This window comes from Neolamprologus multifasciatus, chromosome 9 (assembly GCF_963576455.1).
Source record: "Neolamprologus multifasciatus chromosome 9, fNeoMul1.2, whole genome shotgun sequence".
Taxonomy (NCBI): Eukaryota; Metazoa; Chordata; class Actinopteri; order Cichliformes; family Cichlidae; genus Neolamprologus; species Neolamprologus multifasciatus.
In genome coordinates this window covers 30,133,037-30,159,600 of record NC_140447.1, presented here as the reverse complement: position 1 = coordinate 30,159,600, position 26,564 = coordinate 30,133,037, and the positions used below count along the sequence as shown (strand labels likewise).

Below are 26,564 nucleotides of genomic sequence, written 5' to 3'. Positions count from 1 at the left end.
AATGTTTATAAGGTTGGAAGCCGGCAGTCAGCTGAGACTGAAGAAGTCACTCAGATGAGTGACAAAATGTTCCTCCAATAAAAACGCTACATCCAGATTAACAGGAAGTGGACTTCTTCTCCTGGACGGCATCTGGATCCATTCAGGAGCAAGTTTTTTAAGTTTTTCTCCACAAAAACTTCTTAACCCCAGAGTTTCAGTCAGGAGCATCAATTGTTTGGTTTAGTGCAGCAGGTATAAATCTATGCAAATAATCATTTACATATAATGAAAATGATTTTGGTAAAACAGCTGTTTCACCTCTGGAATCATTGATTTCCATGTTCTTCAACCTTGGGAAGCGAAATTCTCTATTCTGTTCACTCTATTAACTGAAAAAACACATTTTATCTCATTGTGCTAAACATTAAAGGAGGTGTCGGGTTTTGTAAAATTTAATTCCTGGACTATGAAGTGATCGTCTGCCCTGAAGCTCTGAAGCTTTCACCTTTTTTAAATCACATTACATGATTTTATTTTCCTTTCACCACAAATCAAATCCTCCTTCCTCTGTCCTTTCTTTCCTCGTTCCATCAGCTCATGCTCCTTTCCTTTATCTCATTTGTTTAATGTTCTTACTATCATTGGTTCTTTCCTCTCTCCACTCTGATCCAAGTAAAGACACCACCTCCTTTCCTCCCTCCCTCCCTCCCTCTCAGCAGTCCCTCCTCCTTTCAGTTGTCCTCACACTGCATTTAGATCTCCTACCGTCCTCACAGCGAGTCTCCTCGGCTTGATCGTTGTCTCTGCGTCACTGTGGTCGTGGGAAGGATGCTGTCCTGCAAGCTCCTGGCTCTGCTGGGGCTCCTTGTGCTCTGCAAAGGTAAGAAAAGTCCAGTTTTCCGACAGAGCAAAAGCTTAAACCTGATTTATGCTCAGCTTTATCTTCAAGATAAAGTTAAAAATAATTGTATCTGTTTGTCTAAATAAACAGAAACAGACACTCTGAGTGTTTGTGGAGTGAGAAAGAGCTTTTCATATAAATGTTAGCAGAGCCTGTGTGTGTGTGTGTGTGTGTGTGTGTGTGTGTGTGTGTGTGTGTGTGTGTGTGTGTCAGCTGTAATCACCGGTTGTGTTCCAGGTGGGGTGGGTGCTGATTGGATGAGTGCTTTTTTATAGCAGTCTGATCCAATTGAGGGCAGTGTTGCGCTCAGGTGTGAGAGCTGCTCACACAGGGAGTCAAACCCCCAACCCACAACGCACTGATCTGGACTGTATATAAAAGATGGACACAGTTGCAGAGCTGTAATAATCTATATGAATCAACTGTTTTCTGTTTGGCTTTATTAGCCTCTCACATGATTTCTGGACTCTTTACAATGTTTTTTCAGTTGATTGAGGTTTGTGGACACATGCACAGCTCTCTTTAGGACCCATCACAGTATTTGAGTCAGGCTGAGGTCTGGACTTTGCAGCACTTTTATTCTGTCCTCTTTCAGCCACTCTGTTGTAGATGTGCTGCTGTGCTGGCGGTCATTGCTCTGTTGCATGACCCAGTTTCAGCCAAGCTTTGACTGTCAGACAGATGGCCTTACATTTGACTAGAATACTTTGGTATACAGAGGAGTTCATGGTTGACTGCACGTTGCTGTGCATTATGGTCAAACATCTCCAGTTTTGCAAACCTAAGCTGCACTGTCATGTTCTTTTTAGAGAGAAGAGCCTTTCTCCTGGCAACTCGTTCAAACATTTCTATACTTGATCAGTCTGTTCTAATTGTGCTGTCATGAAGTTTAACATTTAGCACTAACTGAGTCTGAGATGACGTCGTGCAGGCTTTTTGCAGCACAAACACTGTGCAGAGGTCCGGTTTAGTTACTCAAGTCAGCAAAGGTGAGGCTTAGCAAACAGTTAACAGCTAAAGCTTCCGGCGTCAAGACACCTGTCAATCCAGGTGCCCCTAATTCCAGTATCCAGACAGGTGTATTATAATAAGATTCACCCCATGTGCAGCTCTTATGATGGAAGGAACTGAAACGTTAAAAATATCCTGTTTGGGCAGATTGTAGAGACCTCTGAGATTGCAAAAACTAATAAGGTGCAGCCCAGATTGACTCACAAGTATTCACTTATTTCTCCTAATTTAATTAAAAACGCTCTCCTGGGTTTCTTAAGCCTCTGCATTAGGATGGTGATAATCATGAATGAGTGTCTTTAGAGGAAAGGGCTCACAAGCAACAAACCTTTTAATAATAAGCATGGTTTTAACCCAGTCACACTAAGTGCTGCACAGTCTGTGTAGTTGACAACATGCAGGCTACAGACACTTTAAACAAGCTAACGAGACTCCCTGCTCTCTGAGATTAATCAGCACAGAGCTAAAGAGGCTAAACTAACACCCAGTGGAAAAACAGTCCTGATCCGAGGCGCACTGAACTGTAAACTAATCTAATGACCTTTGACCTGGTCATGAGAACATTCTCTCACAGCTAACAACAGCCAAATTTACACTCTGTTGTTTTATTTTGAGCTGCCTGCATGGGTCAGTAAATGCTTCTTATATTTGTAGGTGATAAATATCAGTCATTGCATCAGTCCAGTGACAGAAAATATGTCAAGAAATTAGCAATACACAAGCTAGTGCAAGCAAGACAATACTTGCCATCAGGTGTGGGTTTAAAGTGGATATTATGCTCCTTTTTAGCTTTACTAGGAGAGAATAGAATAGAATAGAATAGAATAGAATACCTTTTATTGTCAATATGCACATGTACGATGAGATTTAGAGCATCTCCTACCCAGCGCAGACGTGGGAAAAGAGAGGGGCGGTAAGGTGCACAGTTCTGCGGCACTATATACATATGAACAGTCCCAATTCAAAAAAGTTCAAATATACAAATATATCTACAATAGTACTGCAAAATTCATAGAGCAAAATAATCCTTATTTATCTCATACTGGACCTGAGTGTAGCCCCTAAATTCATCCTGTGTCTCTCTGAAACAAGGAATTTATTCCGTCCCTCACTGTGATTGGAAGCCCCTTTTAATCAGAAGGTTCAAGCATCAGATGGGCGGGGCTTCTGTGCGTAAGGCTGTCCCCTCTGTGTGAAGCAGTACATTTAGACTGGGGATTATTTGTGTAAATTAAATAAGGAAAAACATAACAGGCCATCTTTAAACTCAACTTTATATCATATCTGCAGAAGAAAATGTTTCTACTTCATATTCAGACCAAATTTAGCAAAAAAAAAGGAGCTCAAAAATTTTCTTTGCTCAGTTATCTGTGATTTATGACAGATGAAGTTTTCACAAATTATTATGGAAAACAAAGATACCTTTCATCTCTCCTCTGAGATGGAACAAGTTCAATAAGAGAATACAGTCCCAGAAGGTTTAGACTGTCAAGTCCCAATTCATGTAGCGGTCCGACAAAAGTTGTTACTAAAATAGAAAAAGCAGCTGTGTTAAGCTAACATTAGGCTAATGTTTCTGCAAACTACAAAAGAAGTACTACAGAGACTGTCTACACTTTATTAATTCAAAAAAGGCACTAACAAACCCTATATTTTGTCACTGGCTGCATAAATCAGCTCATTTATATAACTACAAAGCTGACTAGCTAGCTTTAGCATGTAGCTAATGCTAATTTAAGACGTAGACCGCAACACAACATTAATCATTGGTTTTAGCAAGCAGTTTGAGATGTTTTTTATTTTATGGTTTATTTGTAGAGGGACGAGTGTGTGAAATGAAACAACACTGCTGATGACAGTATTTTGGCTTAAGCTAGTTAGCTTAAGCTAACTAACTAAATCTTACTTTTAATTAATTAATTACTTTTAATTAAGCTAGTTAGCTTAAGCTAACTAACTAAATCTTACTTTTAATTAATTAATTAACTCTAACTAGCAAGCCTGTCGGTATAATAGGCTATTATCTGAATTCAAAACCAATTATTACATAATAACATAAAATGAGTCATTAATAGTCTTTATTTTTCATTTAACACAATCCAAAGTAATGTGAAGAAGCTAAAAAATGAAATGCCTTTCAAACTGCTGCAGCTTCACAGTTTTTGAACCTGTTACTGTCCGTCTGTGGATCGTGCCTCTAATGTCAGCCTGAATCCACGATTCAGTTTGTGAATCATCCAGGATGATGACACTGGCTGTCTGCTTGAAGCTGTTATTTAGCTAAAAATATTAGCCTTTAATATTGTCATCATAAATAAAGATTGATATTCCTGTAGAGCTGCGGTCTACAGCAGTCAGACTGATTGTTGGGGCTCATTAGTATCATTGACTCTTTACCTTGAAATTTTTTAGTGCCTTAGCTTTAAAATGATATAAAAATCTACTAAACTGAAATGGATGAAACAAATATTCCCACTGTAGCCTGTAGAAACTTTGGACCTGTTTTTCATTTTAATTCTACATAAAACCTGAATTCATCTGTAAAAGTTGAGTTTGCACTTCCTGATCTTCCATGTTGTGACTCCAGGCCAGGAGGAAAGTAAATCAGGCGAATCTTGTGATAACTTCACCGACCTCGACCTGACCCACTGCTTCGTGGGAACCAGCCTGTACGTGCGACTCCTGCTCTACACTCGCTCCAACCTCGACTGTGGCCGCGAACTGAACCACCACCACCTGTCCTCCCAGCCGCTCTTTAACCTCTCCCGTCCCACCGCCTTTGTCATCCATGGCTACCGGCCCACCGGCGCTCCCCCTATCTGGATCAACCACATAGTCCACCTGCTAGCAGAGCAGGAAGACATGAACATCATCGTGGTGGACTGGAACAAAGGGGCAGCCAACCTCAACTACTTCACTGCTGTGAGTTACACCAGAGAGGCCGCTCTCAACCTGACGGGCTTCATCATGACGATGGAGGTGAGACAGACCTTCAGCCCAAACTTTTATTTTCCCTTCCTGTAATCATCCTGCAGTCTATTGTTGAACCACTAGACCAATAGAAGCAGCATCACTCATAAGTTTGAGATTTGAACGTCCACTTTAGCTTCACAGTTCTCACCATCTAGGATTATTAGAGCCAGTAGTGGCCATGGTTCAAGTTGTTTCTAGTCTCAGTCGGCAAAGTGTACCAATCCAATGCAAAGACACAAAACAGAAAACTTCACAAACTTTGGACAGATTGTTTATTCAACTAATGTGTTATTTATCAGAAACATACATTAAAATGCTCTAAATTGCACCAAATCCATTTCCCTACCCAAGAAGTCCGGCTCAAAGTCTAGAATTACCAGTTCAGCCAGTCTACAGATGTTTTTAAATGACAAGTATTAAATATTTCCCAGGTTACAGGTCCTTCAAGTACTTAAGAATGGATCTAAGTTTTGGTGCTTTTGGTATTTCCGCCACTTTGTGGGCACATTAAATTTTAGTAAAGAAAAAGAGATTAGAAGACATCTCTGTGTGAAAATCAGCAGTTCTGTCATGTCCTTTATTATCCTGTATATTTAAAAGACAGAGTTATACCTCACCTGTAACGCTGAGCTTTTGTGCCCACAGGCTGAAGGAGCCTCTCTGAGCTCAGTTCACCTGATCGGCGTCAGTCTGGGAGCTCACCTGGCTGGTTTTGTGGGAGCAAACCTGAAGGGGAAGATTGGCCGTATCACAGGTAAAATAAAGTACTCAGAGCGGTGCAGTATGTGAGTAAATGTACTTCATTATCATGTATTTATGTCAGATGTTCTTAACCTTTCAGGTTAATGAAAGCAGCGCTGTGGAGTGAGCAGATGGAAAACTACAAAAGCACTCACATGCTTCCTTGCTTCTTTCCTTCCTCCCTTCTTTCCTTCCTCTTCTCCAGGTCTGGACCCTGCTGGACCGATGTTCACCAGGGCCACGCCGGAGGAGAGGCTGGACCCCTCAGACGCCATGTTTGTGGACGTCCTTCACACCGACATGAACTGTAAGCATCTAATGCAGAATTAATAATAATTTAAATAGTGGTTTAATATCATTTTAATATTGACCCTTATTACTTTGATCATTTACACAAAGAAAGCAACTGGAAAATAAATAGCTTTTAGTTGTCATGGTGTGAGGAACAATAAACAAATCTGTTAATTTACAAACACGAGTGTTGCCTGTGAGGTCACAGCAGCTCTTATAGGATCTTCTATCAATCAGTCCCACATTACTAACAATGTTTTTACGTTATTAGCTGGTAAATCATTCAAATCTCTTTCCTTCTTTTACAATAAATCCTTTTATTTATAGATGAATACATATATTTACTGATCATGACTTATATATTTAATTATATTTTACTTATTTGTATTAATATACTTTTACATAAACTGAAAGCATGAATATTATTATGAATTATTATTGTTATTTGGAAATATTCCACATTTTTATTAATAAAAAGGGTTGGCATTAGAAGTAGAGATAATTCTGTTTATAAACATTGTTTTTTTCTTACATTTAAATTAGTAGCAAGTTATATAAATATAGTTATATAACTGAATGAAAATGTTAATATAATTTTAATTAATTCTAGTTATTATTTAACACATCTTACTTTTTTATTAAAAATATAAATATTATTATAAATGTTTTTAATTATGAACATTCAAAATTTTCAGCCATACAAAAATATATAATAAAAAAGTTGACATTAGAAATATTTTTTTTAAATTTAAATCGTTATATAGTTATATAAGTATAATTATTAATAAATGAAAATGATTAATGTTGTTATTTTATCACTAAAAAGGTTATCATGGTTTTTAAATGTATAAATAAACTAAACTTAAAATTTAAAAGAGAATAAAATAAAAAGCTTAACTGAACCCTTTTATCTAAACTTACAGTTTCAACCATGAATATATAAATATGTATATTTAGAGTTTGTGCGAGTCGATGAGAAAGAAGAAAGAAGCGAACGCCTGTGAGATGAACCTAGAAAGTATTTATTAAAAAGCAATAAACCTTCGTGACCTCATGTAAGAGTCGCTGTGATACACGCTGCGCTCTCTGTGCAGCCTTTGGACTGAGAGGAGCTCATGGCCACATTGACTTCTACGCCAACGGAGGCGCCGACCAGCCGGGGTGTCCCAAAACCATCTTTTCAGGTGAGCCCACACAAACTAGGGAGACACACACACACATTAAATAACACACATGTGCTGAGCGCACTGTGATCTCTGTCCTCCAGGTAAATCTTACTTTGTGTGTGACCATCAGCGCTCCGTCTTCCTGTTCCTGTGCGCTCTGAACCGAACCTGCACCCTCACCGGTTACCCCTGCTCGTCCTACAGCGACTTCCTGGACGCCCGCTGTCTGCAGTGCGAGACCTTCAAACCGGCCTCCTGCCCCGTACTCGGTGGGTGCTGACACTGAATGACCTTGAGAGGGAAACGATTGAGAAAATAATCAATCTCCTGCTACATGTTTACACAACCTGTTCTTCCCCTGCAGATAAATACTCTGCAATTAATCCCGTTAATCCAGAACTTGGCTTAAGTGAGCAAGTTTTCCATCGTCTCAATCAGGAAAGTTCATCTGAGTTTAAATTTGCTCTACGGGCGATTCTGCACGCATTTCAAGGAATCTAAATTTAAGTGATGCTTCAGAGAAAACACAATTAGATCTCGGCTGCAGACTAATAGACTGTATATAAAAGGTGGAGCCACCATTGTGACGACACCTATTGGTTCTGAAGCTTTAAACAGCGCAGATTTAAAGAAGCCTGTTCACAGAAACTAGCTGCAGGTCTGCTGGGGTGCATCAGGGGGCGCTGATGAGCTAGTCGTCAGTGATAACCTGCAACTTAGCGACCAGTAACTCGCAGAAAGTGTTCATATTTGTATCATTAAGATGCTGGACATCTATCAGGCACCTGATCTTAACACCTGTACGCTTCACCTGCAGGTTATGACGTCAGCCCGTGGAGGGAGACTCTGCAGCAGCTCGGACAGACCAAAGTCTTCTTCAGCACCACCGACGCGCTGCCCTACAAGAGTAAGTATGACACACGAACCTCATAAAAGTTCACGTCTCAGGTGAAGCAGACTTTGAAAAGAATGGAATTTCGCTGTAGGATGCGTTCAACGTCCCTAGCTCTGAGAGCGACGTCCTCCTACAGTGAGTCGCAGCTGCAGCACAGACTTACCCTGGTGGTTATTTTGAAGCTGCTAACTAAATGAAAAGAAAGGCATAACCTCAAGCCAGGGACGTCCTAAAACGTGATTAATTTGTCCCAAAACAAGGTTTAAAAGGATCTTGCCACACAGTTTTTGTTTCTTTTGCACGGGTCAGAGTAGACTCTTTCGGGCCTTTAAATTTCACATAAATAAATGCACTTCCTGTCTGTTTGCCACACAAGCAGAACTTGATCAACCAAACTTAGGCCCTGAAGGTTCGTATCTACATCAGGTATTATTACGTTATTGTGTTCCCTAGCAACCACCAATCAGCAGGCTAAACTGGCTCAGTCATAGTGTTAGAAAAGCATATTGTATCATTTTAATATATTTAATAATATATTGACAAAACTTTCATTATGCATGATGTATCATGTTGCCTAGCAACCACCTATAGCCAGATTAAAGGCACAACACTGTAGCATGTGCTGGTTCAGTAAATGTCCCAAACGGTTTGATTTCAATAAAAACAGGATTTGACATTAAATTATAATGTAATTATTTTATTAAGAGTTTAAATTTGCATCAACAAGAACGATTATTATGATTTTGTACTCTGACTGTCAGAACTTGAAAGAACAATTTCAAAAAGCCAAAGTAAATCACTCTATATCATAATATTTACGGGAGCACAGAGTTAAGGATTAGAGGTTAGGACTTGGACATCAGAGAGTTAAAGAAGGATTTGGACTCTGTGGATGCTGATCCCACTGTGGGACCCCACCTACAATATGTGCTGGGACTTTTTTAAGAAAATATTTGAGGACCTTTTAACAGAAAGGAGTGATGATTGAGTGTTGTGTTGGATTTTAACGCTGTGTGTGTCCCGTGTGTGTCAGAGCTGATGTACAGAGTGGACATGGTGACATGGAACCAGTACCTGCGCTGGGGGGTCGTCTACATCCGGCTGCACAGCGGCAGGAACGTCACAGAGGCCCGAATAGACCAGTGAGTCTTTCTGCTGTTTCACACAGACTGGATTTATGAAAAGCAGGAAAAATGGTTGATTTTAAATTTAAATTCTGAGTCAATGAAAACTTTAATGAGATAATGAGATAGATAGATAGATAGATAGATAGATAGATAGATAGATAATCTTAGCAAAGGAGATAAAAGTCATCTTTCAGTTTTTTGTGTTTCTTGTTTTCCAACATAAACACACAAATACAGACTTTAAATGAATGAGTTAAACCTTACGGTCTGCTCGTCTCTGCGCACAGTAAGCTGCTCCGGTTTGAGCAGTACACCTCCACGCGGCTGCTGGCCCAGTTCGATGAGGATCTGCAGCACATCCAGAAGATCTCCCTGCGAATCAACACCGGCAACGTCATCGGCCCTCGCTACAAAATCCGGCTGCTGCGGATCCGCTTCACGCCACTGGAGCTTCCTGAGAGGTCGGTGGATCTAGTTTTAGTGTTTCTGAATAGGAACCAGTCTTAGAAGATAAACTGTCTCAAAATCTATGTGGAGGTGTCTCTCTCTCTCAGTCTGACCTGTGACATCCTAAAAGGAAACAAAACTAAAGTTGCAGACACTATCACACTGTTGGGGGATTTTCTACAACCTGGTAACTAAAAAAGTTATTCCAAGTATAAATTATGTGACTATTAAAGCACTAATGTGCAGGAATTATAAATAAATACCCGTATCTGTGTTTATGTAACCATAACTGTGAGCTTATTTGGTCGTATTTAACAGGCTGAATTTACGCATTTCTTACATTAAATAAATAAGTCAACATTGAAAGGGTTGAAATAAAACATAATATTTGCACATTTGTTTTGTTAGACAATTTCCAGTTTGCTCTTTCATAAACGAACAAATCTTTAAACATCACTGGGCTCTGCTAGAGTAGCTTTGCATGAGTCACAGTTCAAAATAATCCTTCTTTATATTAAACTCTCTCTGAGTCACTCCCCATTTTAAGCCAACTTTCTTCTGATATGTTAGACTTTGTCAAAGTCATTGTGTCAACCTTTTATTTGAATATTTGTAATATTAAATAAATAATATATATATATATATATATATATATATATATATATATACGTACATATAATAGCACAACGTATTTAACTTTTTAAAATTTACATCTTGGAACTGTGAAATAACCATATTAGTGACATCTCATCAAGCGCATAAAAAAAACTGGGATTACCTGTAAATACGCCGACATTATTTGACACTTTGGCCATGTTTGATATTGCACTGGAACAGGAGAAAAGCAGAATAAGTCCACTTCAAAGGCTACAGTTTGTATTAACAGTTACATTTTTTTCTCCTTCAGGCCTTTGATGTGCCGCTTCGACATCATCGTGGAGGAGAACATAGAGGTGGCGTTTCGGCCTCTGCCCTGCGGCTCCCGCCTCTGACTTTAACACAGCCTAATTCCCTCTTTGGAAACCCATCGGACTCACCTGTAATCCTATTAGAGGACCCTCAGGCGTCCTCTGGGTGCTACAGGCTCTCCCATCCCACCAGGCGGACCTGCGGCGGCCCCCACAGGAGAGCTGCCAGCCTCCTCGCCGTGCTGTGGATTACTCCTGGTTTTAACAACCAGGAGGATGAAAGCTAATGAAAGTTATGTTAAGCTACAAGAAAAATGAGATTTTTAACAAGATTCTGGAGGAAGCTGCTGCTGAGCTTCATCGGTCTGCGTTCATGTTGGGTTTTAGGCACAAAACCCGCTGGAACGCGAGACCAACAACTGCACGACAAACAAGGCAAGAAGGCGCTCTCCGTGTTTGTGCGAGGGAAGTCAGCCAAAGTCGAGGAAAAGATTCCTTCACCTGAACTCAACCAACTTCAACTGATTCCTTCGCTAGAGCCCTTGTTATTGTCAGCAAGCAATCATTCATGAATATGCAATTACAAATACACAGTCTTGCACATCAAGAAACAGGACAGTCTGGTATCAACAGCTATAAGGGAATTACAACGTCGAGGCTGCTTCCTCTCATCTCATGGTACACGAGTGCACACAGAGTCTTATCAGACCTAATAAGGATATGATTTATATCAGCATGCAAACGATTATATATTTCTAAGCACAAATGACAACATAAAAAACATCTCACTCTTACAGTTCACCTGCTGCGAAACTCACACTGTCCACAAGGAAATGCAGAATTTATCTGTGTGTTTGAAGACGACACATTTGCAGAAAGAAAAAAAATTAGATTACTTCTTCATATTTTTGTAAATGTTGCGAGTTTGTCACTGACATCGAGTGGCAGGGACAGAATTTACAAAGGAGCTTTTAAACAGTATAATGTCATAAAATCTGGATTCATGGAAAGAAGCGTTCCTGTGGCACTCTCAGGTGGAGTGATTACCTGTAATGTGTTGTCATCGTTGCTTCTAACTTTCTGATCTCCTGAGTTCATGATCACGTGGTTCTCTGCCTAAAACAGCCCAAAGAACATCTCCCCTTTAAAGCATGAACCATGAAATAATTGCCACACATAATTATGTCATAATTTGTAATTTATTGACTAAAAATTAATTGTGTATTTATTTATTTAGGTTTTCAGGGGGGAAATCCCACTGATGATGTAGAAAACTCCCAAAATCTCATCAGATACACTGAGTGCTGAGTAAACCCACTGAAGAGCGTTCACTGAGCCATGTGAACCGGTGAAATCTTGCACTAAACGCTGCTCTCTGGTGACCTGTTTTGCTTCTCCTTCTTCCTCGTTGCCTTTCTACCAGCAGCTCTCGAGCGTTTCTGTCTGAGCTCCTCACAGACCCCCCCCCCCCCTCCTCCTGCTGCACACGTAAAGCGAGCGCTCTAAAAAGATCCGTTTGGAGACGGATTATCTCTTCGCTGCTGCCTGAACTGTGACACTGCCATGACCTTTGCTCACAGCAAAACTAAGCTGCACAGTTTGTTGTGGCGCCGGAGCTCAGGGTCATGTGATATGTGACTGTAGACGTGTGTATATACAGTTAGAAGTAGTTGGTAACGTAGAAGAGCATTGAGCAGGTTTTACTTTTCAGCGCTATGTATTCTCACATTGTTTGAAATAAATAACTTGTTATAACATCAAAGACCAGATGGATTTGCTTTGACTGTCTTTTTGAACCTGTAAATGAAATTAAGTCTGCGTAACCACGGCAACTTCCACACCACACTGGTCCCAAGTTAAAGCTGCTGTAGAACCCAGCGCAAGACTGGATTAAAGAACATTTATTTAATGTTTATTCCGATAATAATAATTATCATTGATAATCAAACTTCATATTACGTTCGTCCAAATTCTCGAGCCAACGCTCATTTCTTTACATTTCAGCAGGAAAATAGATGATTTATTGAAACATGTAAACCTATTTGGAAATATAGTCCATGTACAGATGTACATATATCAATTATAACAAGCCTGAAAGTCAGTGTTTGTATGACCACAGCCTGAACGCGCTGTTATTTCTTTAAGTAGTGTTCAGGAACAGTTCTCCGGGCTAATGAAGAACATTCAAAGCTCTTCTTTGGATGTTTCTGTTTCTGTTCTTGTGATAATGTTGAGGTCCGGACACTGGGGAGGCTGGTCCATGACTGACAGTGCTGTGTTTGGGGTCACGCTTAAAAATGAAGACTTTACCAATCAGATGCTTTCCAGATGGTCTCGCAGGGTGGATCAAAATCCGACAGGTACTTTTCTGCATCGATTGTGACGTGATCACCAACGCTGCTGGCTGAAACTGAGCCACAAATATGACCCTCACAGTGTTTCACAGATGGCTGCAGCTCCTGACCTCCAAACATACTGTGACTTACAATTTTAAATTTGGACTCATCACTCAGAGCTTTGCTGGATTTTTCCTACATTTAAAGGACATGAGTGTAAACATCTGCTGTACAGGTTTGTTCCGTTTTTGTTCTCTTGCCTCCGTTTGTTCAGTTTCTTTATTTATTTTGTTTGAGTTTGAAACTAGCAGCTGTTTGTTAATCGATCTTTGGCTTAAAAAAATACATTCAAGGAAAAAAATCCAAACAAACGACATTTTTGTGACAGGCCGGTAGAAGCAAAGATATCATTTAAAATTTAAGATTTCTGTGTTTGCCGATTTTACTAAACCTCATTTTTCATGGATGTGTGAAGAGAGAAAACTGATTTTATTTGGACCATTTTCTTCTAACCCTCGGTGCGTCTTTGACTGGGAGCTGAGGAGCGTTTGTCCCTAAGTGTGGTTCATGATGTCACACTCCTGAGCACACAGGTTCACTTTAAGCACAGTTTAACTCGTTTTTCCTTCTCAACAAGTTTGAACGCTTTCAAAAACCCCAACGACTCAAATGTGTTTTTCTGCGTACGGGTTCCCTCAGAAATAAAATGTAACTTTTAAAATCAACAGACACGATTTAAAAACAAACGTTTTATTTGCTCAGCGAGCAGCTGAACCGTGTACACAGAACAAGGACAAAGAACAAAACCTGTCACCAAAACACAGAAATGTTCATTACAAACAGACTTTCAAGGACGGGTAAAAACGAGCCTGTTCGTGAGGAAACTCTCAGACTTTCACCGACAACACGAAGACATTTTGAAATGGTTTCAAATCAAATTATGAGGGAGAAGAAGCAACATAACAGGTGCAAACACAGACCAGCGCTGCACGAATCAGTATTTCACATTTTTCTACTTCATCTCTCAGTCTGCTGCGTCCGTCGCAAAAACACCGCCACAGCAGAGGCCTCTTCACATCCGACATGTTACCATGGACGCAGGTCGGCCCGAGAACGGCTGGTTTTATAAATGCAAACGGAAACCACTCGAGGAGCCCGGTCACCAGGTCGGACCTGTGGAGGTGGGGACAGAAAGAGATGAAAGAAACTCCAGGCTAACAGGGGGGTGAAGAATAAACAAAGAAAACAAGGATTTAACTGGTCGAACTGGAAAGACCAGTTAAAACCGAGAAGACTGGATTGGACGAGATCCAGGAAGCTGATCTGTGTGGGCGGGTGAGGAAACCACCTTTGATTAAAATGTGTCAGCAGGGTAAAGTTCAGAGGGAATATCCCACTAACCGAGCGCCTCAGACAGGCAGGGAGAAGGGGAGGAGCTTAAGGTCCATTACACAACGGGGACAAACCAAATAAAGCCGACTAAATGTGTCACAGCCAGCCTCAGATAGCAGCGAGCCGCGGCTGTGACGTCTGCCTTTCAGCAGCTTTACAACCAGCTCCAGGGGGAGGCAGTCAGAATAAAGACTGAGAGGTGGGGTTAAAGAGGGAGGAGCTTCTGCTGGTGACAGCAACACGAGCGCACATGCTGTACGGAAGGAAAAAGGTGATCTTTTTAAAAGAAAACTTTTTTCTCATATATGTTTTTAACATGAGAGCTGGTGAGAAATGACCATCAGTGTCAGACGACCTTAAACCCTGAGAATATGAGCAGTGAGGAGGATCAGACTCCTCAGCTCCTCAGTCACTCATCACTTTTCATTTCTTTTAGCCATCTTGTTAAATTTACCTGCAAAGCTGTTGCGGAAGTTCTGTTTCTGAAAGCCGAAGCGACTGTTCCCGTGTTGGGTGCCTGCGTTCAGCCTGTTCAGAGCTCCTCTCCTCGGTCCCTGTGGAGCAGAAAAAGACCCAAGTCACTGGCTGTACAAGACAAACACAGTGGCGCCAATATATTAAAAGAACAATATTTGTGTCTTGTACATACAATACCTCCATATAGACACTGTAAAAATTGCTTATATTATATTTTTACATGCTGCAGAGCCATTTTTGGGAGCATTCCAAGTTGCTATACATCAATACAACCATTATAGCCCAGATTTTAATAATATGTCTGCATTAAGTGCATAGTAATTACATAAATTGCAAAAAAGTGCAATAAACTACAAAAAAATTTAAAATCATTTTTGTTTTTTTAACATATATTTCTAGTTAGAGAAATTTAAGAGGCTTATCCCTCAAAACTGTAAATACAAAAAAGTTGCACAAAATAGTTTCCCACCACAGGAAATTTATTTTGAGTGTCTTCATGGTTTTGTTTTTGAAATACACCAATTTTTATATACTGCAGGAAAAACGAAAATAAATATTATAGTGCAAATTTGCAAAGAAACAGCATATGCATCAAAATAAACTATTTCCAGCAGTGCAATATGAGTCCTAAGCATCCCAGAAACCACACAGAAAGTCATAAAGTCAAAGATAACTTTTAAAAACACCAGTATAGGCTCATGAGGCCCTGATGGTAAAAAACTACATTTCCGCGAAAATGACGTCACTTCCGGTTTCGGGCAGGTCATGGCGGACATGCAATAGTTCGCGCTGAAGTCTAATCCAACGTAGGAAGTGTTATGAACAGCTGATCGGATCAGCAAAGCGTGTTTCTGGAATATTATGTTTTTGTTGCTGCAAGTGGTTTATATGCAATTTTTGCAAAGCTATATGTGGAAGGAAACTGTGACCGAGGACAAGCTGATGGCATAAGATGTAAGTACAACTCCTCCGGTTTCATATGCAAAAAAAATTACCGCGCTAGCTCACGTGGTTGCAGAGCTACCGGGATTTAAAAATAGTTACGCAAAACGGAGCTGATCGGCTTTAAAGGGTTAAACACATCAGCTAATCGTGTTTTTACACCTGTGGTCTCCCAGCTTAAGATACTTAACATGGCAAAAAAAAAAAAAAAAAATCAGTAAAAGTAAAATAAAATAAAATCCAAAACTAAATTCATTTCATCCCTTCCTTTGCTGTTTAAAACACTTCTGGCGGAAAGTATAAGGATTTCTAGGCAACTTGAGCAGCACATCGTAAGCAGACCGTCCTATTTAACAGCCTCGGACTTCAAGCGCTCAAAGGATGAAGTCCCTGGATTGGGACACGCCCACTTTGACCTTTTCAGGAAGTCATCACCAAACGTGTCACATGACTAAGGCTGGTGAGACTCGCTGTAACCCGGCTCTTAATGCTCACCGTGCTTCCATCTCGTCTCCTGTGGTCCATATGAGGCATCTTGTCGCTGTATCCCATCACTGAATCACTGACAGAAAAACAAAAACAACACATTTTAAAACTATTTAATCAGTTATTGACAAGAATAAAACTTTACTTCAGTTTTTTAAAACTGAAGGATATTGTGCTTAAGTGTCCTAAAGACATTAAAGCCTGGATGGCCCTCAACCTTTAACATTACGATAAAAACACTGAGCTGATGGAGTTTGGCGTTAACCACCACCACAAATACGTTCCTTGGCCTGGGACATCAGGCCGACTAACACAAACCTTTTTAAATCTCTTCCTCCACATCTTCTCTTTGGATTTGACGTGTTGATTTTATTGTATTCTATTTATTTTTGGTCTTTTTCATTGCTGTTTTTATGTGTTTACTCCTCTGTACAGCATGTTGGCCCACGGTGCAGCTGGTACAGTATGACAGTTATATTAACACAACAGTGAGTTAAATGTCAATGTGCAGAAAACATCTGGAGGCAAACAAACATCTTTTTAATACATGCGTCGACTCTTCTTTCAGACACCAGGTGCAGCCTGCTAAAGGTGGAGCTATCCATTATCATCCCACTGAGCCACTGATGAAAACCACAAGAAAGAATGAAAGCCGGTCAGGTCACATGACATGACCACAGGTAAAACACCTTGAATACCAAAAATCAGCTTAATAAATAAAGCCTGGCTCACTGGGAGCTCACTTCCTGTTTGACTGTTTGTGACAAACTGAGGTCATTTTATTTTGAAGAGTTCTTGGAGTGACTCCAAAAGACATTCAACTCCAAGCTAAACAAATCCATTTGACTCTTTGTTAAAACGGGACCATTTTTATGCTCTTACAGGCTACAACAGCAACGTTGTAATATAATTATGCTAATAAAAATGTGTAAACAACAGAAAGTCAGTGCAGTGGGCTGCAGCGTGAAATCAGAGCTACTGGTGGAGCTTGGACCATGTTTTTGCAACATTATCTTGTGAGTTATTGATTCGTGGAGCTCAAAGAAATGTTTACTGACTTCACTCACATTTGTTTATTTTAGTTTTTTGCCATAATTTGGGGCTGCAGAGATGTTTCCCCATAAGCAGACTGTACTTTGACCTGCTGCACAGATGTTTAATCAACCTAAAAAGTACATGTGCATGCCATCCATCATGTGACTAGAGGACAAAAACCAACAACTAACATCATGATGTCCATTCAGCTCTCCAGTAATGATCTCACTCCTTCAGTCCTCTTTGTGCTCTGGAGGGTCCACGTAACAACGACTACATCCTTGCACCTAATCTAAGAAAGATTGCCCTTCTGATGATTGCACATGAATATATTCTGCCAAAAACAGCATCTACAGAAACATTGTCAAGTGATTGATAAGAAGACTTAAAACCCACCTGCATGCACCCAGGGGGCGCTGTGACATAGTGCTCCCAGCTATTGTAACTTTAACCCCTTCCAGTTTCTCCTGTCGCCTCCTTTCCAGGTCGTGCCTCAGGTCACCTGGACCTCGCACCGGCTGCAGCCTCACGCCCTGAGGTCAATTTACCAGAAGGATTAATGAATCAGTCATAACCAGAGCTCCCAATAGTCTCAAGTATCGAGTGCATTTCTTTATTTCTCTTTTCTTTTTTTTACCTGTGTTGGTCTCGAGAAGAACAGAGGCTTGTCGTCACTGAGCAGCGAGTTCATATCCAAACTGAAACCTCTGCAGACAAGAAGGAGAAAGCAGAGAGAAAAGATTTGTCATTTTTAAGGCGTCTGTAAAAAGAAATGAATATATTTCTTATAATTTATGTACTGCTTTAACCATCACTTTACTTCGGCAGGTAAAACAAACTTTATGCCTGTCCACCTACTGGTTTGACTCGAATCCCTCGTCCGACGTCAGCTCCTCCATCTCTTCTTCAGAAAAGCTGCCTTCTTGTGGAGCTGAGAAGCGCTGGTTCAGGGTGATCCCATCCCCTCTGAAATACTGCTCTGTAAACGCAGACAACACACTTAAAACACGACTATTTGTACTTCTTAGCTCACTTTTCTTCTATATGATTACACGCACATCAATGCTGCTTGATGCCTTTTATTTATATTTTATTCTTTTTTCTTTTTTTTTTTTATCCTTTTTTTTGGTAATTTTACTCTGTCCTAAAGAACAACAGAATCCCGTTACTCTTATTTTGAAAGTTTAGTTGCTGCTAACCAGCAAGTCCTGCTAATGTCTAAGAAAAGAGGCCGCATTTCATCCCAGAGTCAGACTGGTTTGGCTCCGGAGATCTGACATGAGCTGGGTGGTTTACTTTAACCAGACCCTGCACCACGTGGAGAACTGTTTCATGTACTGGTAGCCTAACCTGGCTGATGCTGCAGAGCAATGCAAAGACCACCTGTGGGTGCCTAAGACTGTGTAGCCTCCGACTAGTTTTAGGAGGAAGACGAGGAGTGCAATAACCGCACCTACCAAAATCTATTGCCACAAACACTGTGCTGCACATTGTTGGACCTAGTTTTTGTTGTTTTGTCAGAAAACATCAGCAGGCCCCGTGTGCAACATGCAGTACTAACCTTTGACAAGGTGCACGAGTGTGATAATCTCCTGGGCAAACGTCCCAGTGTGCATGGCGGTCTCCTGATATGTGCCGGAGTGCTCCAGCATGGGCAGGAAGTCCAGACGCTGGCGACCAACATTGACCAGATCTAAAGAGAGCTGCCTGTCTGAGGAATAACACAGCGAGCTGCAGGACGAGGAAGAAAAGAGGGAGATTGATACCAACACAATGAATAAACACTTGATAAATGATCCTTGTGGCCAGGAATCGGCGTTTGTTTAGCATGGCTTAATTCACTGAAAATTAGCTTTAATGCCATTTTAATATTTAGTTTCTACACTGTTTACATCCTTATTTAATGCAGTGTTTTTTTAAAAGATGGATCTTAAATGTACACTCCTTTCTGTAGCAATCACACTTAAGTAAAAAAGTTGTTACCTTACCCAGTAAACTTACCTTTAACGAGTCCCACAAATCACAATGCTTACAGTAACTAGAGTCTTGTATTTGAATAAAAAGGAAGGTTTTCACCCTTAAGCGCACAGAGAATCACACCAATTTTATTCATTTTAATGGATATTTAAAAAGGCTTAAAGGAGAAGCCAGAGAAGCCCAATATACGCTTTTTAAAATTTATTTATTTGTTTTTATATAACTGGCAGGTGAGTTAAAGCTTGGGGCGAAAGTTCACACTTCTTTTCTCGTACGAAATCTTCCACTCTTAGTTCAGATATCTGATCCGCTTGTCTGCTGGATTCTCCAGTCCTGTCACGGTTCAAGAGGAACGACACAGAAATGTCCGATTGTACACAATCTTTAAATTCGTATCCTCCTCCTCACGATTACTTCTTTTAGAAGCTTCCTTTTCAAAGCACTGTCGAAGCACGATGCTGATTAACCTCTTGGTAACAGATGTGATTGAAGGTTTCCAGTTATCCAGATTAGTGATCTTGCTGTATATGGAGTCCATTTTTCCTTTCAACAATAGTGATTACTGATGTCTTCTTCTGAAACCATTGACAAGGCCTATAATTCTCTGCTGTCACCACTGAAGATTATGTTCCTGGATTTATTTTCTCTTCTTAAACTACGAACAATTTCACTTCAGTTTTCGTCAGAATAAATGATCCTTTTATGTTTGCTGCTTCGAAATGCTCCAGCTCCTAATTTATTCAGGTTTATAGCTTCGTCGCCATCTTTTCAAAGCGTTAATGAGGGTGCATTTTCCCCAGTTATCTTCTGTGATGATGATGATGAATCCTTTATTTTAGCTGGTTGATGATATTCACGTCATTAGTCTCCTCCTCAAAAAGCCTGTAACTAATGTTTAGGCCGTGAAGTTGAAGTCTTTTCATGATCCATCAGACTCCAGTGGCTCGCTGCACAAAACAGGGACTTGCTTGTGCCTCCCTTTACTTGGACGACTCCTTGCATCTGGATCCTCGGCACGCTTTCCAATAAGATTGTGCGTATACAAACATGAAATGGCCAAAACTCACTCACAGCATGCACTTTCTGAGCAGGACTCCATTCACTGTCTCTCCTTCTTCCCATAACCGATTGGTGCACACAGGTTTCTCGTTGATTTCTAAATGTCATCTCTGGTATGTGGCCCAACAGTGGCTGCCAAGTCTTCTCGTCTTCCTGCAAAATGTCTCATTTTATGGCTTCCCAACATTTTCTCCATGGCAGAGCCTTCAGATCATCGTCTTCTTCTTTTGCTTGCTGTGGTGAACTTCCTCTCTGGCATTCAGACAACAAGGTGTGTGGTTTATCGCAGCGCATATCAGAGTTTCCATGTTTATTTTTAGTAGTACCATCGGTTACTGCCAGCTTTGCTCAACTTCCCTTTCAAAACAAGAGAAGGAACAGATATTTCCTCTTCCAGTAGCAGCAGCATTAGTCCAGATGTCACTGTGTCCTTAAATGCACATACGAGGCAAATCCTAATTCACTGAGAATCATTTTTCATTTCCAAGCAGCTCCAAAAGAAAGCAGAAGCAAAAACTCTCTTTATGTTATCAGCACAGCAAAGACACCATATTACCAAGTGATGACGGAGTGAGAGGTGGTGTTTGGAGGGTGCACATCACTCTTTTTTTGATTTTAGAAAACATGGTTGAATGTAGGTTTCAGTAGCAAACTCTTCTTTAGACTTTATAGTCTGACACGGTCTGAGATCCTCCTGAAAAACATGTGTGATTGCCAGCGCCCACAGGAGTTGCATCTGCTGATCGAATCCTGTCCGTACTGTGTCTTGTATCCCACATTCAGCTTTCAAAGTCCATCAATCAGTAAAAACCAACAATGTTGTAGATTTAAGGTAAATATGCCTCTTAAAGCAGTTTCAAATCACACATCATCCAGAGTTGGGGGTAGAAATTGCACCTTTCCATCCTCAAAAGGGATAAATTAGGATTCAGTCATCTTCATTACCAAATAACAGGTCCTTTGGATTCATCTACAAAATTTAACTCAACGCATTAAAAAATAAATCAAGTGCAAAATTGACTCCTTTATTTGTGCGACTGGAACTTGAATTCAATGAAACAAGTTTGTTGCAAATTTTCTTCCAGGTGAATTCTGAAAAGCACAAATGAAGACTCCGCATCAGCACCATGCTTCCTAAAATAGAGGCCATATTCGGTTCGGGACTAACATCATGGAGTTGGAAGTTCCTTTTGTTTTCCTTGAGGTGTCCTGCAGTCCACAAGTATTCATGAGAGTGACTTCCACTTTAAATGAACATGGACTCCTTGGAGAAACTTCTATGAAGCATCCCGGCCGTATGAGGTAACGGCACATATGATTGGGTAGATCCCTTTAATTCCCCATAAGGGAACACATTTCCAGTACTGGTTCTGAATCTGCCAGCATTCAGATCAATTTCATCCAAAATTAATATCAGATGACATAAAATTATTTGTTCTTTTTTCAGCGCCAGTCTTCAAACTCCATGTGGCAGCTTCATAGGTTTTTTTCTTCTTCACAAGATCATGAAAAGAAAGTGTGAACTTTCACCCCTCACCCTTGATAAGATAAAAAAAAATACTCTACCTGTTCTGGTTCATGGGCCGACTCATGTCCACCTTGATGGTTAGCGTTTCCTCTGTTAAAACCGTCATATTATTGGCTTTCTGATTGCTCCATCCCTGCTGCCTCAAATGGGGCATTTTAGGGTCCAAATCCCTCCCTGGGGGCCGTTCCAGACTTCTAGGCCTTTCCTGTTCCCACTGTTGAAGTTTGTCTTTTTCTGCCCAGTTGGGCTCATCTTCAGTGTCGTCGTCATAATCTTCCCTAACGGGGTGGAACCCTTGTCTCTGCTCTTCGCGAGGAAGATCTTGGTATCCCTGGGAGGCCTGCTGTAAGCGTGGGTGATTTCTTGGTTGTCCTGGCCGTCCGCTTTGATTTGGGTTGTACCTCCTTCTTGCTGGTTGAGTGGCACCTCTCCCCCTGTGATTCATGGGGCCACCTTGAACACCATATCTTGCTGCATTTGACCTGTCCTGAAGCACAGGGCTTCTCCTAGTTTCATAATAGTTTGATTCCCCCGAATTACCTTGATAACGATGTTCTCGTGGATCTTCTTGATCATCCAACCTGGTTCCCGTCTTCCTAAAAAGCTCCTCAGAGGAGCCCCCTGGACGGGGCTTCCTCTGTCGATCAAACTCAGGCTTGAGATCCCTGTGGTCATCAAACCTTTCCCATCGTGGCAGCTTTCTATTGTCTCGGATGCCGTGATCGTGTTCAATGACAAGTGGCCCCGAGTACCGACCGTCTCCGTGGGGGAGGTTTCCCCGAGTGTCTTCACCAAACTCATGTCTGGTTCCTTCCATTGAGTAACCCTTTTCCCCAAAGTCCTTCTCATTCCTGGACCTGTGGTGGCATAAGAGGAGGCGGTTCAACATCTTCACTTTTAAATTCAGACTGGAAATAATCAAACCTAAATGAATCAATATGTAATCATTAGTGTATTATCACTGATAACACAAATAATGAAAAGAGGTCAAAATAAGACAAAAAGAACTTTACATTTCTCAGAAAGAAGGTAAGAAACTATAAGCCATGCAATATTTAACACTAGAGTAGTGCATTAGTGAAATTAAGGCATGAAGATGAACAGTGAGGAAATTTGCGCTACAGAAAATTAGAAGATAGGAATCTTCTACGTTCTTCATTTCCCGATAGTGCTGCAAAGCATTTTGCTTAAAATTTACCCAGGATGATTGACGTCATCCATTTCTCTTCGTTGTCTTTTAAAAGGGAGGCCCCTCTCATGATGTGGGTTCTCCCTTTGTCTGCCTCTATTAGGACCTTGAGTGAATCTCCTTCCTCTTTCCCCATCTCCTCCAACTCTTTGGTCGTCAGACCTCAAACTGGGACTGAGGTCTGTGAACCTCCACCGATCCCTGACCTGCTCCTCTCTCTTCCAGCCCATCCCCGAATCCCTCTGGTCTGAATTAGACCTCTGTGTCGGTGGCAACCTTTCCCTCGTGAACCTCGGAGGCGACCGACTCCTGTTTTCAAAATTCTGGAATTCCTCTCTAAACCCTTCTCTTCTCCTATCTCCATCAAATCCTCCATCTCTCACTGGGGGAAACCTCCATTCTTCATAGCGTACATCATGGCAGGGTGATAACCTCCTGTGGTGAAACTCCTCCCGGTCTTTGTAAGGCTGACGTTCAAATCGATGGTCATCTGTGAATGGAGGGGCTCTCCTCTGCCCTTCTGGATACATGTCTTCACTGAAGTTCTCCCTGATTTCTTCAGAACCTTTCCGAAAGCGTTCCCTTCTGTCTATAGAAATCCCATCCAGATCTCCACTTGGTCTGTGTGGATCAAAGCCAGGTTCCTCCAATGGCAACCTCCTGAAAAAGTGAACATAGAAAAGATATATATATAATTTTAGAAACAGATAGCACCGGAATTAATACATCAGCATCTAGAAAATCATTTTAAATCAATTTTTGTGAAGCATAACTTCACTTGGAAGTACAATCTAGAACACTAGCAAGATAGTGTAAGAAAATAAGCAAATAAGTACAGTGGAACCCTGGCTTACGAATGCCCGCGTAGCAAAATAGATGAAATATAAATTTTAAAAAAATTGAATTAAATCCCATAATGTTATGTACATGTACACGTCCGTATGTACATGCATACGTATGCTTTCTTCAACCACCAAGAACTTCATCTTCAGCCAGCATCGCCTCACTCAAAAGGCGAAAAAGGTGCATCGACTTACGAAGATTTTGACTTATGAAAGACCCTCTGGAACAAATTAATTTCGTAAGTCGGGGTTCCACTGTATATTCAAAACAATAAGGACTGCAATTACCAGTTTTAAAAAAGTCTGATTCATTTCTAAAAATGTAATGATGTAATGAAAAACAACAATATACCAGTAAAAATGACAAGAACAGTAACTTAAAATCAATAAAATTAGTAGAAATTGAACACTTGTGAGTTTAGCTGTGTTGGAGTACACCCAATAACAGATGATAGCGTGTCAGAACTATTTAAACTATAAAATATAAAACTGTCTGAGAAATATTAAGGTTTCACACCATACAGGACATTAAAATCAACTTTTCAAATTTTAAAACCAACTTTAAGGCTAATTGGAAGCCAAAATAATGACCTCAGTGCAGCTGTGACATGGTCAGACTTTTTTTTCTTCTTTAACTAAGAACTCTGCCAGATAAAGTTGGTTACGGTGCTTTGCAATGTTCTCGTGAACAGAGCATTGCAGTTGTCCCGATTCAAAAATATTGAGGCAAGGAACAAAACCAACACTGGCCCAGAAGAGTTCAGTCAAACGATGATTTATTGAGCACACGCGTGGGAAGATGTAAACTGCATCACATCAGCATAGATCTTCTCTCTAAGAATACACTTGAGAGTACTTTTATAATGTCAGGGTTAACGCCCCTTCATGCGTCAAATGAACATCAAATGCAACAATTTTAGATATCTTAAATATCTAAAAACAGACACCAGACAATATAAAATATTCCCCAAGTAACCAAACACTACAGTCACACGCTAGAATGGATGTATAATAAAAGTACAGTTAGTGCAGCGTATTTACCTGTAATGTGGTGATCGAGACCGTGGTATTGACATTTTGTCAACCTTAAAGGAAAGAACAGCATTTTATTACAACATCAAGAGTGCCGGGAAAACACCCAATTTTACAGTCAACTCTGCAGCAGGTGCTCAAGAGGACAAAACTCAGCCTTTCAACTAGTGCATTCGTTTCTGCAAGAAAGCTTGAACAGGGCTTAAACTTCACTGCAGGCATGATTTCAAAAAGTTCAAAGAAACGTGGTTATTAAAATAATGGACACATACGCTTACAACAACCTAATAAGGTTCAGCAAAAACATCGCACTGGTGTAGAACAACTGGACAGAGGTGGGCCGACACCTGACTTTCCACCATAGTATGTATACTTAGTTTCTAATCTACAGATAAGAGCCAAACTATTTTACAAGCGTGTAACTCAGGAAACTCTAGCTCAGCAAAATAGATTTGACAAAGTTATTAAAGGTCTAACTGCTACCACAGCTATATAAAAATAAGACTCTTTTAACGTTACTCTGCATAAGCTAAACAAGCTTAAGTTAACATTAGTAGGGCTCCCATCTCAAATATTATAAGCATGCATTAACTACTCCCATCAAAAATAAAGTTAACCAGTATCCACTGCATTAATCGATTACTCATCCAAACCATCTGTAATGTAGGTTTTCAGACTGGATACATGCCTGCAGGTCTCACATGACACCGACCTGAATATTTTCTACAAACTAAGATATTTAATTAACTCACTGATCACCAGGAGCGGTGCTTTAAGGGGCAATACCGATAAATCGAACAACGCCCCTTCTTCTTTAATGTTACACAAACCACAGCTCTGGTTCCGTATGAGGAGCTTTTTGCTTTAAAGAGCATCAAAAACAGCATCTTGCATGTCATAACACATGTTTCGTAAACTAAACAAGGATAAAGCTGGTTAGCAGCTAATGCTACGCAGTTCTCTTACCTTTGACCGCGACGCGCGACAGGCCAACCAACGGCTAACAACGCTAGCTAAAACAAGGATAAACGCACCAAAATACGACCAAATAACAGATTACAAACCGAGATTACAATCCTATCTGTCGCTAAATTTAACCAAACGCCAGCTGCGTGCTACTCTTTCCGTTAAACACTGAGACTGTGTGGACATTTGCTCCCAAAGATCCGCCAAAAAAACCTGAGCTCAACACTTCCGCCACGGGCCTTTCAAAATAAGATGGTTTAAAGCCTCTTAAAAATATGTGCTAAATATCAGCCACACCGTTTAGCTTTAATGAAAACTATTTTACCATATTTACGATAGAGATACTTTATTTATTTATTTTAGCTGGAATATTTTATTATTGTAATTAAAAATCAAATTAAAATGAAGAAATAATAGTTTAAATAAGTCGTTTCTTGTAGTTTAGGAAAATAAAACAAAATATCAACAGACTAAAACAAATAATAATAGCTTTGTTGAAATTAATATTTTTGTTATGTTATGTAATTTTGTTATCTAATTTTGTATTAAAAGTTTTACTTATTTTACTTTATTGCATTTATTTTTGATAAACATGGACACAACTATGTTTATCACTGTTTACATCAGTCTGCAAATGTATGTGAAGGGAGAAGACTAACTCCTGGACTTTTATGAGGGGAATGTTTTTCCGTTCCCTCTTTAGTCTGTGTTTTAGTTGTGGCAGATTCTCAAACACAAACGTACTCAGAGAGCGCAACTCTCCGAAGGGCAAGAACTATACTAAACTTTGATGTTCTATGATGTTTTTAATACAATACAGTGACATTATGGCATCATTGTGATGCCCTAGGGTGTTTTTGT

General features: G+C 40.3%; 2 protein-coding genes across 3 annotated transcripts; one reads left to right on the top strand and one right to left on the bottom strand.

Annotated features, from left to right (window-relative positions):
- Positions 1-338: 338 nt before the first annotated feature.
- Positions 339-21,135, top strand: lipib (lipase, member Ib). Of its 2 annotated transcripts, XR_014875965.1 has the most exons (11): positions 339-862; positions 4,482-4,873; positions 5,513-5,621; positions 5,814-5,915; positions 6,994-7,083; positions 7,167-7,334; positions 7,883-7,972; positions 8,994-9,102; positions 9,375-9,548; positions 10,442-14,441; positions 16,644-21,135. XR_014875965.1 is itself a non-coding variant. In XM_085171936.1 (10 exons), the coding sequence occupies exons 1-10, from the start codon at positions 811-813 to the stop codon at positions 10,524-10,526; spliced, it is 1,371 nt and encodes a 456-aa protein (XP_085028062.1). In that variant the 5' UTR covers positions 339-810; the 3' UTR covers positions 10,527-21,135. The 2 variants fall into 2 exon arrangements, 1 of the variants encoding a protein (XP_085028062.1); XM_085171936.1 differs by having other exon boundaries at positions 10,442-21,135.
- Positions 13,513-25,953, bottom strand: LOC146511827 (uncharacterized). Its single transcript, XM_085171902.1, has 11 exons — positions 25,704-25,953; positions 24,747-24,790; positions 22,873-23,523; positions 21,713-22,531; positions 18,672-18,841; positions 17,969-18,089; positions 17,748-17,817; positions 17,507-17,643; positions 16,085-16,151; positions 14,625-14,724; positions 13,513-13,951 (listed from the first exon to the last, which is right to left on the bottom strand). Exons 2-11 carry the CDS (start codon positions 24,779-24,781, stop codon positions 13,938-13,940), a joined length of 2,184 nt encoding a protein of 727 aa, XP_085028028.1. The 5' UTR covers positions 24,782-24,790; positions 25,704-25,953; the 3' UTR covers positions 13,513-13,937.
- Between the last annotated feature and the right edge of the window lie 611 nt (positions 25,954-26,564).